Raw genomic sequence first — 14,835 nt, forward strand, 5'->3', positions numbered from 1 at the left:
TGTACTGACTGTGAAAAGGGAGGAGAAATAAGTTAGATAACATAGGAAGAGTGTGTTGACTGAATTAAGGGATAGATTATAACTCTCTCTGTGATAACTATAATATCCAAGATTGTCGGTCCCGCTTTGGGAAACAACAACAAAAAACAAAAAACAAAAATACTTTTAGAATAACTGATCGTGGGTGGTGGGGAGGTGAGAAGGGGAGGGAGGTGAACAGATGTCGGGGAAAGACGGGAAGAAAGCTGGGGGAACCCCAATGGACAGGCGAACCTCAAGACAAGAGGAAATAAAAGACCTAGATGCATTATGGTTGAAAATAAAAGAGGAATTCAGACAAAATGAGATACGTATAGAAAAAAAATTAGGAGAGATGCAAGAATCCTTCGATAAAAAGATTGAAGTGGTCACAGGGGAACTCTCAAATAAGATAAAAGACCTTACAGTTAGAACAAAGTCCTTAGAAGAATTAAATAAAAAAACGCAGAAAGATTTGAGAGATCAGAGAAAAGAAGTTGAAAAAGTTAAAGAGAATTTTGGAGAACTGAGTAAAAATCAAGACCAGATCTTAGATAATTTAGCCTTGATGGAGATGAAACAAAAGCACTTAAATTTAAAATTTAGAGGAATAGGGGAAGAAAGAGAGGAAGATATAAAAGGGAAAATAGTTAAAGAGCTGGCGGAGTGGCTTGCATTGAAAGAAGATGAGGTCGTACAAACGATAGAAAATGCCTTTAGAATAAAAATAAAACCTAAACAAATCAGATTGAAAAAAGTTCCAGGTGACTGTCTAGTGATCTTCAAATCGATAGAAATGAGAAACTTGATTCTAAGAGAAAGTTACCAGAAAAAACTGGTAATTGATGGGAAACCAATTATCATTTTTAAAGAAATACCAATCAGACTGCTCCGAAAAAGGGAGGGTTATAAACAAATAGTTGGTACCCTAAGGAAAAACGGCATACAACATAGATGGGAATTCCCAGAAGGGATTTCCTTTTTCTACAAAGGGAAAAGATTTAAGATAACCGAAAATCAGGAAGTCAGTAAATTCCTACGTAGATATGGAAAAGATCTCGGGGGGGTGGGGGAAAGAAGTGGAGACGGGGTGGGGGGGAGAGAAGAAAGAGGGGAGGCGAATTTGAGGGAGAGACTAGAGAGGGAAGGAGAAGCAGGGGGTAGGGGTGAAGAAGAGGAGGGCGAAGAAGGGGAGGAAGGGGAGGAGGAAGAGATCGAAGAGCAGACAGAAGACAAACCCAACCGAATCTAAGCCGATAAAACTTAGATTGGGAATTCACTGACTTATTGGTAGATAAAGGTGATAATGAATCTTAAAATCGTATCATGGAATGTAAATGGTCTGAACGAAAAAGTTAAAAGGAATAAAATTGTGAACGTGTTGAAAAAGAAAAAAATGGATGTAATCTGTATCCAAGAAACCCATGTAGCTAGAAAGCATAAACGTGTCTTGACAAACAAGTATTTGGGTACGGAATTTATAAACTCTATGGAGGAGAAAAAAAGAGGAGTAGCAATATATGTGAAGGAAAAATGGGAACCAAAAATGATATATAAAGATGAGGAGGGGAGGATACTAGGGGTTCAAATTAACTTTCAGGGAGAAAAGATCAACGTAGTGAATATCTACGCTCCAAATACAAATAGACCTGAGTTTTTCAAGAAATTAGAACAAGTTCTAATAGACCTAGACGATAACAAGACGATACTACTGGGAGACTTTAATGCGGTGCCGTCACCAGAAATAGACAGACAAACCGAAAACAGGAAGCGAAACCAAGGAAAATTACCGAAATCATTTCAAGATCTGGAAGAAAACCTAGACTTAATAGATATATGGAGACATCTACACCCGACAGAAAAACAGTTTACTTTCTTCTCAGAAGTACATAAAAGTTGGGGCAGAATAGATCAAATTTGGACCTCACGAGCACTTACCTTAAGAGCAATAAGTTGTGAAATACACCCAAGGACACTATCAGACCATAACCTGATAACTTTAGAAATTAAAGGTGTCACACAGGGAAGCTTTAGATGGAGGCTAAACGAATATCTATTAGAAAACGACGATGTCATGGAGAAGGCCAAAATTACCCTAAAAGAGTACTTTGACTTGAATCTGAATACAGGAACAAACATAGAAGTGGTGTGGGACGCCAGTAAGGCGGTAATAAGAGGTCTATTTATTCAGCAAAATAATTATAAGAAGAAGATAAGACAGCAGGAGAAGGAAGAGATACGCAAGCAACTAAGAGAACATGAAAAAAAACTAATAGATCACCCAAAGGATGAGCAAAGTATTCGGACAATAAAAATGTTACAAACACAATATTCGATGCTGACGAGCCAAGAAATCGAGTGGAAAATTAAACTAATGAAGCAGAGATATTTTGAGTCAGCGAATAAAATAGGGAAATTTCTAGCCTGGCAACTGAAGAAAAGACAGAAACAGAATACAATAAACAAAATAAAAGTAGAGGAGGATCTGATAGTTGACCCCATAAGAATACGAAAGAAGTTTCTCGAGTTTTACGAGGAATTATATAAGAGAGGGGAAGAGGATACAACACAAATAGACAGATATCTGAAGAGACATAAAGGGAAGACCATCACAGAAGAAGATAGATCTCAACTAAATAAACCCATCAGTACAGAAGAAGTCCAAAATGCTATAAAAAAAATGAAAATAGGCAAAGCCCCAGGCCCGGATGGTCTTTCGGCTAAATATTATAAAGTTCTAGAAAATCAACTATTACCGACGCTTTGTGACACTATCAACAACATCTTAAGAGGAGGGAAAATACCTGAGTCATGGAGGGAAGCCTATATAACATTAATTCCCAAACCAGATACAGATAAAATGTGTATTAAAAACTATAGGCCAATATCTCTATTGAATAACGACTATAAAATATTTGCCGACATTATGGCAAATAGATTAAAAAAATGCCTGATACATTTAATACACAAAGATCAAGCAGGCTTCTTACCGAATAGATTTCTGAAAGACAATGTAAGGCACATTATAAACTTAATTGAATATCTGGAAATTAACAACGATATACCAGCGGCCTTGATTTTCATAGACGCAGAAAAAGCGTTTGATAATGTCTCTTGGTCATTTTTACTAAAGACTATGGAGGAAACGGGAATAGAGGGAGAATTCCTGAAAGGAATACAGGCAGTGTATTCAAAACAATCGGCCAAACTGGTGATAAACAATAACCTTACAGATACATTCCAAATTGAAAAAGGAACCAGGCAAGGCTGTCCCCTCTCCCCGCTTTTGTTCATTATGGTATTAGAAGTTCTAGCAAATAAAATAAGATCGTCATCTGACATCCAAGGGATAAAAATAGGATCAAGAGAGTTTAAACTAAAAGCTTACGCGGACGACCTGGTGTTGTCCTTAGAAGAACCGTTAAGAAGCACAGAGAAGGCGCTGGAAATATTAGAAGAATATGGTAAGCTAGCTGGATTCAAACTGAATAGATCAAAGACCAAGATCTTAACAAAGAATTTGAGAAACGAGATAAAAGATAAATTAGAAAGACAACATGGAATTGAAATAACCAAAAAAGTAAAATATTTAGGTATTTGGCTCACACCTAAAAATATAAACTTGATCGAAGATAACTACACAACAATTTGGAACAAAATCAAAAAAGATCTGGATGTCTGGAACAGAGTAAACCTTTCGTGGCTTGGCAGGATGGAGGCAATAAAAATGAATATTCTTCCTAGAATGCTGTTTCTCTTCCAAAATATTCCGGTTATCAGAGGGATTAAAATATTTAAAGATTGGCAGAAAGTCCTCTCTAGGTTCATATGGCAGGGAAGGAGGCCAAGGATCAGATACAAACTACTTACAGATAGAAAGGAGAGAGGAGGACTTGCGGTTCCTAACCTAAGATTATATTATGAAGCGGCCTGCTTATGCTGGGTAAAAGATTGGATAACTCTGGAAAATAAGGACCTATTAGAACTCGAAAGTGTAGAAAACCGGTTTAGCTGGCATGCCTATCTTTGGTCAAGTAAGGGGAAAGTACACAAGAGTTTTTCGAACCACATCGTCAGAGGTCCGATACACGAAGTTTGGGAAAGAAACAAAAAATTGTTAGAATCTAAAACACCCTGGTGGCTGTCCCCAACAGATATCTTATCATTTAAAAAAACAAATCTGGATGAACAAAACTTAACATATGAAGATTTACTGATAAGCTCCCATGAAGGCTGGAAATTAAGACCATATGAGGAATTGCAAGGGAAGTTGAAGGGCTGGCTACATTACCATCAAATCAACGCAAGATGGATGGAAGATAAGAAAGTAGGAATGAGCGAAAAGAAGTCAAGATTTCAAATTGAAATAATTGAAAGTAGATCTAAGTTACTATCTAAAATGTATAATATTTTACTAGAATGGGATACAAAAGATATAGAAATTAAAGAAGTCACGGTAAAGTGGGCAAGGGACTTAGGACATAATATTGAACATGAGAAATGGCTAAAATTATGGAACGAGGGAATAAAATTTACAGCAAGTGCTGCTATTAGAGAAAACCTTGAAAAAATGATATATAGATGGTATCTAACCCCAGAAAAATTAAATAGGATGTATAAGACCGGTAACAAGGCCTGCTGGAGATGTAAAACAAATGAAGGGAACTTCATACATATGTGGTGGACATGTGAGGGAGTAAAAAAATTTTGGAATCAGATATATGATGAATTAAAAAAAATATTCAGACTCACATTCCCCAAAAAACCGGAGGCCTTTTTACTAGGGATGGTGGGAAAAGAAATACCGGGAAAAGATAAAACCCTATTCCAATATGCAACAGCTGCGGCTAGAATGTTAATTGCCCAGAATTGGAAAAACCCAACTTTGCCAACGATCAAAGATTGGCAGCTGAAACTTTATGGCTTTATAGAAATGGCTAAATTGACGCAAAGAATTAGAGATCAAAAAAATACAAAGTTAAAAGAAGACTGGAACAAATTTATAGTTTATTTCGATGGTAATTATAGTAACCTACCAACTACAGTAGGTTTGACCTAATCTTCCAATGTTATAAACAAAAAATCTATACCAGCTGTTTGATAAAATTATTAAAGGTAGGAATCCGAAATCAGGTGGGAAGGAAGTCGCTACTAATAAACTGTTTGTATGTATGTTCCTTTTTTTTTTTTTTTCTAGTTCTGTATGCTTACTTAATATCTTTTTTACAGGTATTGTTTTTTGGCTGTGTGATCTTTTGTTTCTTGGCTGTATATGATGATGAAAACCTAATAAAAAGTATTATATAAAAAAAAAAGAAACAGACCTGTGGAAATTAATAGTGATGACTAACTTAGGACAATTAATTTCAATGGGTCCCCACTGAGTATGACCAATGTTGAAGGAAGCCCTTTCCCTGAAGTAGTATGTGTGAGTTCCATATCTGCTAGTGAAAATAACACTGCTGCCATCTTGATCATAACTGCTTTATTAAATTGCTCAGTTTTACTGTTTCATTGGAGTGTTGCTGAATGCAATTCATGGCAGAGTTGAAAACATATCAAACAGCCTGGATGAAAGGGTCATGAAATAACAAGTTTGAAGATTTTATTTGTATATACAGTCATACCATGGGTTACAGACGCTTAGGGTTACACGTTTTCAGGTTACGGACCCGCCAAAACCTGAAAGTACCGGAACGGGTTACTTCCGGGTTTCGGCACTTGCACATGTGCAGAAGCGCCAAATCATGACCCGCACATGCGCAGACGAAGTGTTGTGGGGTGCGAACGCCTCGGGTTGCAAACTTGCCTCTCGCATGGATCACATTCGCAACCTGAGCGTCCACTATATGTCATGATCAATACATCGGAGATGGGGCAGTATCGGATACATCCTCTTGAGATTGGTACAGTGGTACCTCGGGTTAAGAACTGAATTCGTTCTGGAGGTCCGTTCTTAACCTGAAACTGTTCTTAACCTGAAGCAGCACTTTAGCTAATGGGGCTTCCTGCTGCTGAGCGATTTCTGTTCTCATCCTGAAGCAAAGTTCTTAACCCGAGGTACTATTTCTGGGTTAGCCGAGTCTGTAACCTGAAGCATCTGTAACCTGAAGCGTCTGTAACCCGAGGTACCACTGTACTTAATTTGTTCTGGAGGTCCGTTCTTAACCTGAAACTGTTCTTAACCTGAAGCACCACTTTAGCTAATGGGGCTTCCCGCTGCTGCTGCGCACCAGAAGCATGATTTTTGTTCTCATCCTGAAGCAAAGTTCTTAACCCGAGGTAATATTTCTGGGTTAGCGGAGTCTGTAACCTGAAGCGTATGTAACCTGAAGCGTATGAAACCTGAGGTACCACTGTACTAAAGTCATCTGGGTTTTTAAGCTGAGGACGTTTTTTTCGCCCTTCCAACTTTTGAGAAATGACCGCTCCCTGCTTAAAACGGGGGGCGCCCTTTGCGTGGGCGCATGCAGCCCCTAGATCTGGAGCGGCCCCAACAGCATAGGCTTGGCTTTGCCTTCCCTCATAATCTGGCAGGTGACAGTAGAAGAGATGGGAACAGGAAGTCCCTGGGGTCTACATGGAGACTATGGAGGAGGAAGCCAACAGGTAGTGCCCCCCTGGACTCATTGTGAAGTTGAAATGGAGGCACATGGAGGCTGGCTGAGGGCAGATTGTGGTTGGTGGGACAGTGCCCCATTCCTCCTCATGGACTAACCTCCATCACATCTCACTGGTTCATTTTTAAGGGAGAGGTGAGTTCCAATCCCAACTCAGTCATGCTGCGCCCACTGGGTTATGTAGGTTATTGTCCTTGGGCCATGCTAGCTCACAGAGTTATTGTGAAAATGAGATGGGAACATTGGAGACCCTTGAAGGGTTCTGATACAAAACAAATAAAGCACACCAATATCTACTAGCATCAGATCTTCTGCCAAGTGGGGCGGGAAAGGCCAACATATTATGCAGCAGATAAGATCTTTTAAAACAGCTTCTAAGCCTCTTCGATTTTTAATTGCCTCATTTGGGACCACACAGCAGCCAGTACACTCTCTCTAGGCTGCTAAGCAGCATCAAGAAGAGTTAATCCATGTTTAGTCACATAGGGTGGGAACCAAAGACATCTATTGCAGGAGGAGTATATAAAAGGAAACTCCAAGATATGCCACCTCTTTGCTTCAAAATGGTCTGGGAGAAATTTGAGGAAGGTGCTCATTCTTACTCGTATTCTCAATATTCACAATTGCATGGAGGATTCCCACCCCCCTCTACTCAGGATCTCAGTTTTTCCTCACCACCATCCACCCCCACAAATGAATCCTGGAGATAATCACCATCCAACCAACCAACCTCCCGCCCCCCCTCTTTCTCCTTTTGCCCACCTAGATACGTTTAAAAGATCACAAAAGTTGGAGAATTCAGGATTGCCTTGGAATAGTGTGTTGATAGCAGAGATTGAAGGAGGTATGGACACTGGATTGCCTTCTATTGATATGAAAGTGACCATGGTAGTTATTTCTAGCAGTGCCATGACTCTTGCATCCAGTCATTTTGCTATCATAGTTATCAGCACAATACTGTTCAGAAGTAAATCCCGCTGAGTTCTGTGGTAAGTTGATTTAGGATTGCAGACTATGTCTCTTCTTCTTGACCCAGCAATGGGAATTTATTTTTATTTCTTTATTATTGTTTTTACCCTGTATTTTACTTTGTGAACCACCCTGAGATTTTATGATGCAGGATTGTTTATAAATCTATAATATGATGATGATGATGATGATGATAATGAATTCGTAGTCATAATTTAAGTTGTTGTTAATGAGATTTTGGATCTGTTTTCTATTTGCAGCTCCCAAAGTGACTTGCAAGCAAGAAAGTCCAACACAATTAATAAAAATAGGAAAAAACTAGAAGAATGATAAAAGTAGAATCCTTAGTATGTAAATTCCAAAGTGTCGTTGAACACAACAGGACTATGCAGACTTCTTTGAGCTGAGGTCTATTTAACATAGTGAGACTTACTTCTGAGGATACATGAATAGAACTGGGCTTTATGGACAGCAGAAGAGAACACCACCATTTCTACCATAGTAGTAACTCACTTGCCAAAAATACATAAATCCCCACCTTTTAAAACAAAAAACTGATAAGCTTTTATCTGCATCTGAAACTCCAGTAATGAGGAAACCAGATCTGGTCATTGCTGTGCCCGATATTATGGATAGTCTTAGTTGTATGCACTCCAAAATTTTGCTAGACACAGAACTTGACGTCCTGAAAAATCTCAGTTGTCATTCACAATCTAGTTTCTAGATCTTAATACTGTAAATATATGCTTGAAATGGTTAGTGGCATATCAAAAGTGATATTCTACTGTCAGGGACTGGGTTTCTGCACTCTACAGTCTTACCCAAACTCTTTATGCATAGCAGAAACAAAAGGAGTGTGTTTGTGTGTAGGGGGGCTGTAAATCAACAAACTCATTAATCTGCCTAATTCAGGTATAGTGCTGTTTTAAACAGAGTCTTTTTCTTAAAGAGATGAATATCACTTTGAAACAGTTTGTTGCATGCAGTAACTTGGGAATAAAACAGAAGAGATAGGACTAAGGACAAGTTCTCCCATAAGGCAAAGTGAGGCAGCCTGATGAAAGGGCGTAGCATTCATTCTACCCTATGATTGTCATTGAATCCCCTACATTTCCTGCTCCGTATCTCTTAAGTTCTCCTGCACCCCTCAGATTTGGTGGAAGATATTGCCCCACCACCAGTGCTGAAACGAGATTCAACAGCCAGCTCAGTCAGATTCTGCCTATGGAATGGGGGATGCCCTCATGTCCTTCCCATCAGGCAGCAAAATGTATTGGGTTGTCCCTATGAACATGGGCTGAAGGAATATTACCACCTTGTGCCAATTCTCTCTGTCTCTCCTACTAGAATCAGCCCTCATCATGAATGGAAGCACGATTTCAGAGTTTATTTTGCTGGGCTTCTCTGCCTCCCGCCCTTCCCAGATCTTCTTTTCTGCCATGGTGTTTGCCTGTTACACCATCGTCATTCTGGGCAACCTGTTGATCATAGTGACTGTGATGTCTGAGACACAGCTACAACACATCCCCATGTACTTATTTCTCGCCAATCTGAGTCTTGCGGACATGTCCCTCAGCTCAGTAGCTACTCCAAAGCTAGCTGCAGATTTGTTGAACTGTGGCCGTACCATTTCCTATGGGGGCTGTATGGCCCAGAACTTCTTCCTCCATGTCTTTGGTGGTGCAGAGATGCTCCTCCTCACCCTCATGGCCTACGATCGCTATGTGGCCATCTGCCACCCACTAAGGTACAAAGTCATCATGAATAGCCAGTGTTGCCTCAGGCTTCTCATGCTCTGCTGGGCAGGGGGCCTCATTCATTCCACCATCCAGATGGTCTTGATTGCCCACCTACCATTCTGTGGGCCCAATGTCCTGGACAACTTCTTCTGCGATATCCCAGAACTGATCAAGCTGGGCTGTGCGGACACATATGCCTATGAGATCCTCATGGTAGTCAACAGCAGCTTGCTAACTCTGCCATGCTTTCTGGCCTTGCTCCTTTCATACATCACAATCCTGACCAGCCTCTGTGGCCATTTCAGACAGGGCAGCGGGAAGGCTCTCTCCACCTGCAGCTCCCACCTGACAGTGGTCTGCCTCTTCTACGTGCCCTGTGCTATTGTGTATCTCAAGCCCTTCTCCAGCTCCCACACCAACAAGCTGGCCTCTGTGTTCTATGTGGTGGTCACACCTGCCCTCAATCCCTTCATCTACACCCTGAGGAACCAAGAGGTAAAGGAAACCATGAGGAAGTTGAGGCTCAACTGTAGACTCCTCCTGGTGCCTCAAAGGAAGCAGATGTGTCAAAGGAACTGTTGTACTTAAGAGATATCATAACCAATCTGACTTCAAACAAATGGAGCACCGCTTATGAGCATTCATTTTGCTTGTGAAATGCACATACAGTGGTACCTTGGGTTACAAACACTTCAGGTTACAAATTCCGCTAACCCGGAAGTAGTACCTCGGGTTGAGAACTTTACCTTAGGATGAGAACGGAAATCGTGTGGTGGCGGTGCAGCGGCAGCGGGAGACCCCATTAGCTCAGATTAAGAACAGTTTCAGGTTAAGAACGGACCTCCAGAACAAATTAAGTTCTTAACCTGAGGTACCACTGTAATCATATTGAAAGGCATCGGAGGCAGCTTGTCCTTCCTACTTCAGTACTCTACCAGCCCTGTTTCCTCCTCTTCCCCATCAATCTCAGTCCTATCCTTATTTATCTGTTCAACTTGTCTTTCTTTAGTTTATCATACAAGCACCATACTCTACCAAACTTTTTTGCTTGTTTTTGTTACGATATAGAAGCAATGTGGCAGCGAGCTACTAGCTTGAAAGCAAAACATAAATGGGAATGTTGGGACTGTTCCGTGGGAAACAGAGGGACAGTCTATTCACAGTGCGAAGCACTGGAATTAGCTCAGAGTGTAATATGAGCTGTACAGGAAGTATAGGAGGAGTTTGTCCCTCGGCTGCTGGAGTTTGAAGAGAGCAGACGTGTTTTTCTGTAACACTGCAAAGACAGAAATAAAGGCATGTAAATACGTTTCTGTCTATCTCTTTTCCCTGCCTGGGGGGGGGCAGGAAAGAGTGGTGTGTTCTTCTCACGCTGAGGAGGATCACCGATCGCGACCTCTGCCTGGATCTTGCCGGAGAATGCAGACAGGGAGGTCAACCGGAGATCAAGCTGGGTGCCTGGAGAATGGCCAGTTTCTCCTGATATAGGCTTGATTCCAACAGTTTTCCAACCCTTTTTCATTCTATTCAAGTTATTGAATCCTATTCATTATTGTAAAAATAAAACAACATATATTTTTTTGGCTGTGTTTTAATGTTAGTTAGTTGCTTGCACAGTGTCACTTCCATTATTCCTCCCTCTCCGCACCAATCTTGGCCCTTGTTGGTTAGGTTTGAGCTTCATCAAGACAAGCAATGCTACAGTCCCTAGAGTAGTTTAACAATCAATGCATCTTCCCAGGGAATTGTCACTGTGGGAGGGAGTCTCTTAGTGACTCTAAGCACTCTTAATAGACTATAGTTCCCAGGATTCGTGGAGGGGGAGTCATTACTGTTTATAGTGGTATGATACTACTTTAATTGTATAGGGCAGATGACATTTACATGGCTGGACTGTAAGCTGCTGCACAAAGTTAAGAGTCACATCCATGTCTGCACCCACTCTTTGCCTATGCTAGCACCCATCACTGACACAGGACCCCTAAAAGGGAGGAATATGAAAGCTGGAATGGAAAAGTTTTCCCACCTGTTCTCTTTAGTTGTCCTTCCCAGCTAATGGAGAATGTTGATGATCAAGGGTTAATGATATAGCTCCTCTGTAGAAAACAAAGCTCAACATTCCAGGTTGGTATTAGCAAGTTTGCTACAACAGGGTCTTGTTTGCCTGCCTTCTTCATATAAAACCTTACTGATGTGGAAAGCAGGTATAAAATGTTGTCCGTCTAGATCCACAAACATTTATGCGTCACAGGCAGATGGGACTGACCAGGACCTTTGATGACCTTGATGACCTTCAGCTATTATGGCTGTTCTCACTGATTACCACAGAAATGAAATATACTGTACTGTAAATTCTCTTCCTTCTCCAGGCTTTCCTTTATAGGCTGGGGGTCACAGCCCCACCCCTAGGACCACCCGCAAACAGCGAGTATTGAGCAACCAGGATTGATGATGGGTTCTATTGGCATAGAACATAAAGCATTCAAAGTGACTGCAGGGTGTCTGTGCAAAGTGACTACTATGGATGTCTGTGCTAAAGGGCCATAGATCAGTGATAGTTGCTTCAGCTGTATGTGTGGAGTGTCAGAGTACATAATGTGTGGAGTGTGTGCCACATGTATGCATGTATGTCTCTCTGTGTGCGTGTGCTCCTGGTCTGGTATTGCCTGCTTATGTTAGGCCCACTTGCATGCAGGCCCCAGAAGGCTGGCCATGAGGAGAAAGGTTTCCTCATTTGTATGTACATTTGAGAGGGGAGCATGCACACTTTCCATTTACTCCAGAGGTTGATCACACCCAAGTTGCCCTCAGGTCCTGCTTGAGGACTTCCCTTAATGGGAAGTGCAGTTGGCCATTGTAAGGACAGTATGCTGAACCAGGTGCTCCTTGGATCTAATCCAGCTGCAGTCTTTATTTGTCCTTATTAAGTGGAGAAACTTAGCTTCAGCACTCCAATAGCCATAACCCACTCTGCTCAATTCTTATCACATGCTCACACAGGCCAAAGCTCTTCTCTCTCTCTCTCCCCTTCTGCCTCATTCAAAACTTTGTTCTTTTTCACACAAAGACTTATTGCCTTTCCCATGGGTTGAGGGAAAGACAGATGTGTTCATTTAGCAACGTTGTCGCACATAGCAGAATAGCTATTTCCTGTCATTACTGAGATGAGCTTTGAAGAACCATCACTGTTTTATTCCCATGGCATCACATCACCTATATATTGCCTTATGAAAGAGTATGCCGGCCTAGCTCTGTCCAACTGGCATGATAAGCTATCAATCTTCATCTTTACTGCATCCCAAGCTTTAGATTCACTAAACTGGAAGGCAATGTAGAGGTCAGCATCCCAAAGTCACAAATCTTAATGCTGTGATGACCCATTGGTCCAACTCAGTATATTCCCTGGCAGGGCTAGATCAGCCATGAACTAGCAACAGCTGCTCATTGCTTCAAACAGAGATCATACCCCAGTCTCCTATATGGAATCCTTTAAGTGGGTATAGCATGGAATGGACCTAGAATCTTATGCATGTGAAGCATGTGCCTTAACTCTGAGCAATGATGAACCAGCCTGGAGACTGCACTTTGATGTCCTTTGAGTAATACGTTTATGCATATAGCCCTTTCTAGACATGACTTGGCAAGCCTGCAGCTTGATTAGTAGTAGTAGTAGTAGTAGTAGTAGTAGTAGTAGTAGTAGTAGTAGTAGTGTAGCAGCAGGAGTTTTCAGAACAAAGGAAGAGAGACCAGGGGCTCGAGGAATAACACCTTTATTTATGGCTGCAGCCAGACTTCAGTCCCAAGCAGAATGGAGTCCCGATCTCTGTTCAGATCAATCTTTTATAGGTTTTTCAGAAAGCAAATCTGTATGACGCATTAACATGTAGTGCAGTCCAGAACTCTGACATGATTTATGAAGCAGGACGTTCTGTTAGCCAGAAATTGACATGATTTATGAGACCTTTGACATATTACAAGATTAGACATACAGGATACAGCTTGGCAAGCAAGCAGTAGCAGTTCCTCCCTACAGGCTTTTGGTCTTCAAACAAGTCCCTCAACTTTCCTTAGCTAACACACTTTCTCATCCCTTGAGTCTGCCAATCTTCTTATAGCGTCCAGCTGGTCTGGTCATGGTAACCTTCCTGAGGAATAGTTCACTCATTACTCCCTTCCTGTAGCATTCTCACAAACTTCAAAGAGACAGCCTAGATAATGTTACTTCCCTAGAATATCATATAAATCTTCCTAATTAGCATTAGCAAGCTTCCTTACTGCTAAACTGTGCCAATTCCAGAGACCAGGTTCAGTCGATCAGAGCAAACTTTTTACCTCTTTGTGAACTGCAAGCTTTGCTGAGAGAAAGTTTCTCCTATTTACAGGCTCCGGCTTGGGGTTCATTTTGCAAAGAGGCTTGTTACTTTTTACACAAAATTGGGGTTCAAAATAAGTTCTGTTCGGCCCTTGCTTCAGTAGTAGTAGTAGTAGCAGCAGTAGTAGCAGTGCCCCACCCATCTGACTGGGTTCCCCAGCCACTCTGGTTGGCTTCCAACATACAGTGGTGCCCCGCAAGACGAATGCCTCGCAAGACGAAAACCCCGCTAGACGAAAGGGTTTTCCATTTTTCAATGCGCTTCGCAAGACGAATTTCCCTATGGGCTTGCTTCGCAAGACGAAAACGTCTTGCGAGTCTTGCGATTTTTTTCGCTTCCCCCACTTTTTCTAAGCCGCTAATAGCCTTTTAGCCGCTAATCCGCTAAGCCTTTAATAGCCGCTAAACCACTAATAGCGCTAATCCGCTAAGCCTCTAATAGGGTTGCTTCGCAAGACAAAAAAACCGCTAGATGAAGAGAATCGCGGAATGGATTATTTTCATCTTGCGAGGCACCACTGTATATAAAAGCTGCAAAGATCTGTCATTTTAAACCAAATAAAGTACCCTCCTCCTCTCTCTCTCTCTCTCTCTCTCTCTCATGCACACACACAGAATTTTGTTTACAACATGAGTAAATTATGCAATTACAACATATTGACCGCTCCCCGCTTAAAACGGGGGGCGCCCTTTGCGTGGGTGCGTGCAGCCCCTAGATCTGGAGCGGCCCCAACAGCACAGGCTTGGCTTTGCCTTCCCTCAGGTGGGATACCTGGAGGTCTCCACCTACCTCAGTCAGTTGTCCAATCCCACCTGGGGGAAGCGTTGCCAAGGAGACCAGGCCAGGTAGGGGAGGGATTACCTGCCCACACAATAGAGGGAGGATCTTACCTAGGAATCCTCACTTGGCTCCAGAGCTTCTCCCACCCTACCCACCCTCAGCTAATGTCTTATTTTGCAGGTTAACTTTTCTTCACAGGTTTTGCAGGTTAACTTTTCTTCACAGGTATGCGGGCGCTGCTACGTTAAGGTTGCTGTTAAAGGGCCGGAAAGGAATTTCCCTGCATTGGCAGGTTTCGCCTTTCCTGTAGCAAAACGTCACAACTTTGGCGGTATC

General features: G+C 41.8%; 1 protein-coding gene across 1 annotated transcript; it reads left to right on the forward strand.

The window, feature by feature from the left end:
- Positions 1-2,092: 2,092 nt before the first annotated feature.
- LOC309516484 (olfactory receptor 4Q3-like) lies at positions 2,093-9,934 on the forward strand (the record flags this gene model as incomplete). The annotated part of the gene is made up of 3 exons (XM_082195250.1): positions 2,093-2,185; positions 3,152-3,482; positions 8,955-9,934. 3 exons carry the CDS (start codon positions 2,093-2,095, stop codon positions 9,932-9,934), a joined length of 1,404 nt encoding a protein of 467 aa, XP_082051376.1.
- Positions 9,935-14,835: the final 4,901 nt, after the last annotated feature.

This window comes from Podarcis vaucheri (genome assembly GCF_965113315.1).
Source record: "Podarcis vaucheri genome assembly, chromosome: 13".
Lineage (NCBI taxonomy): Eukaryota > Metazoa > Chordata > Lepidosauria > Squamata > Lacertidae > Podarcis > Podarcis vaucheri.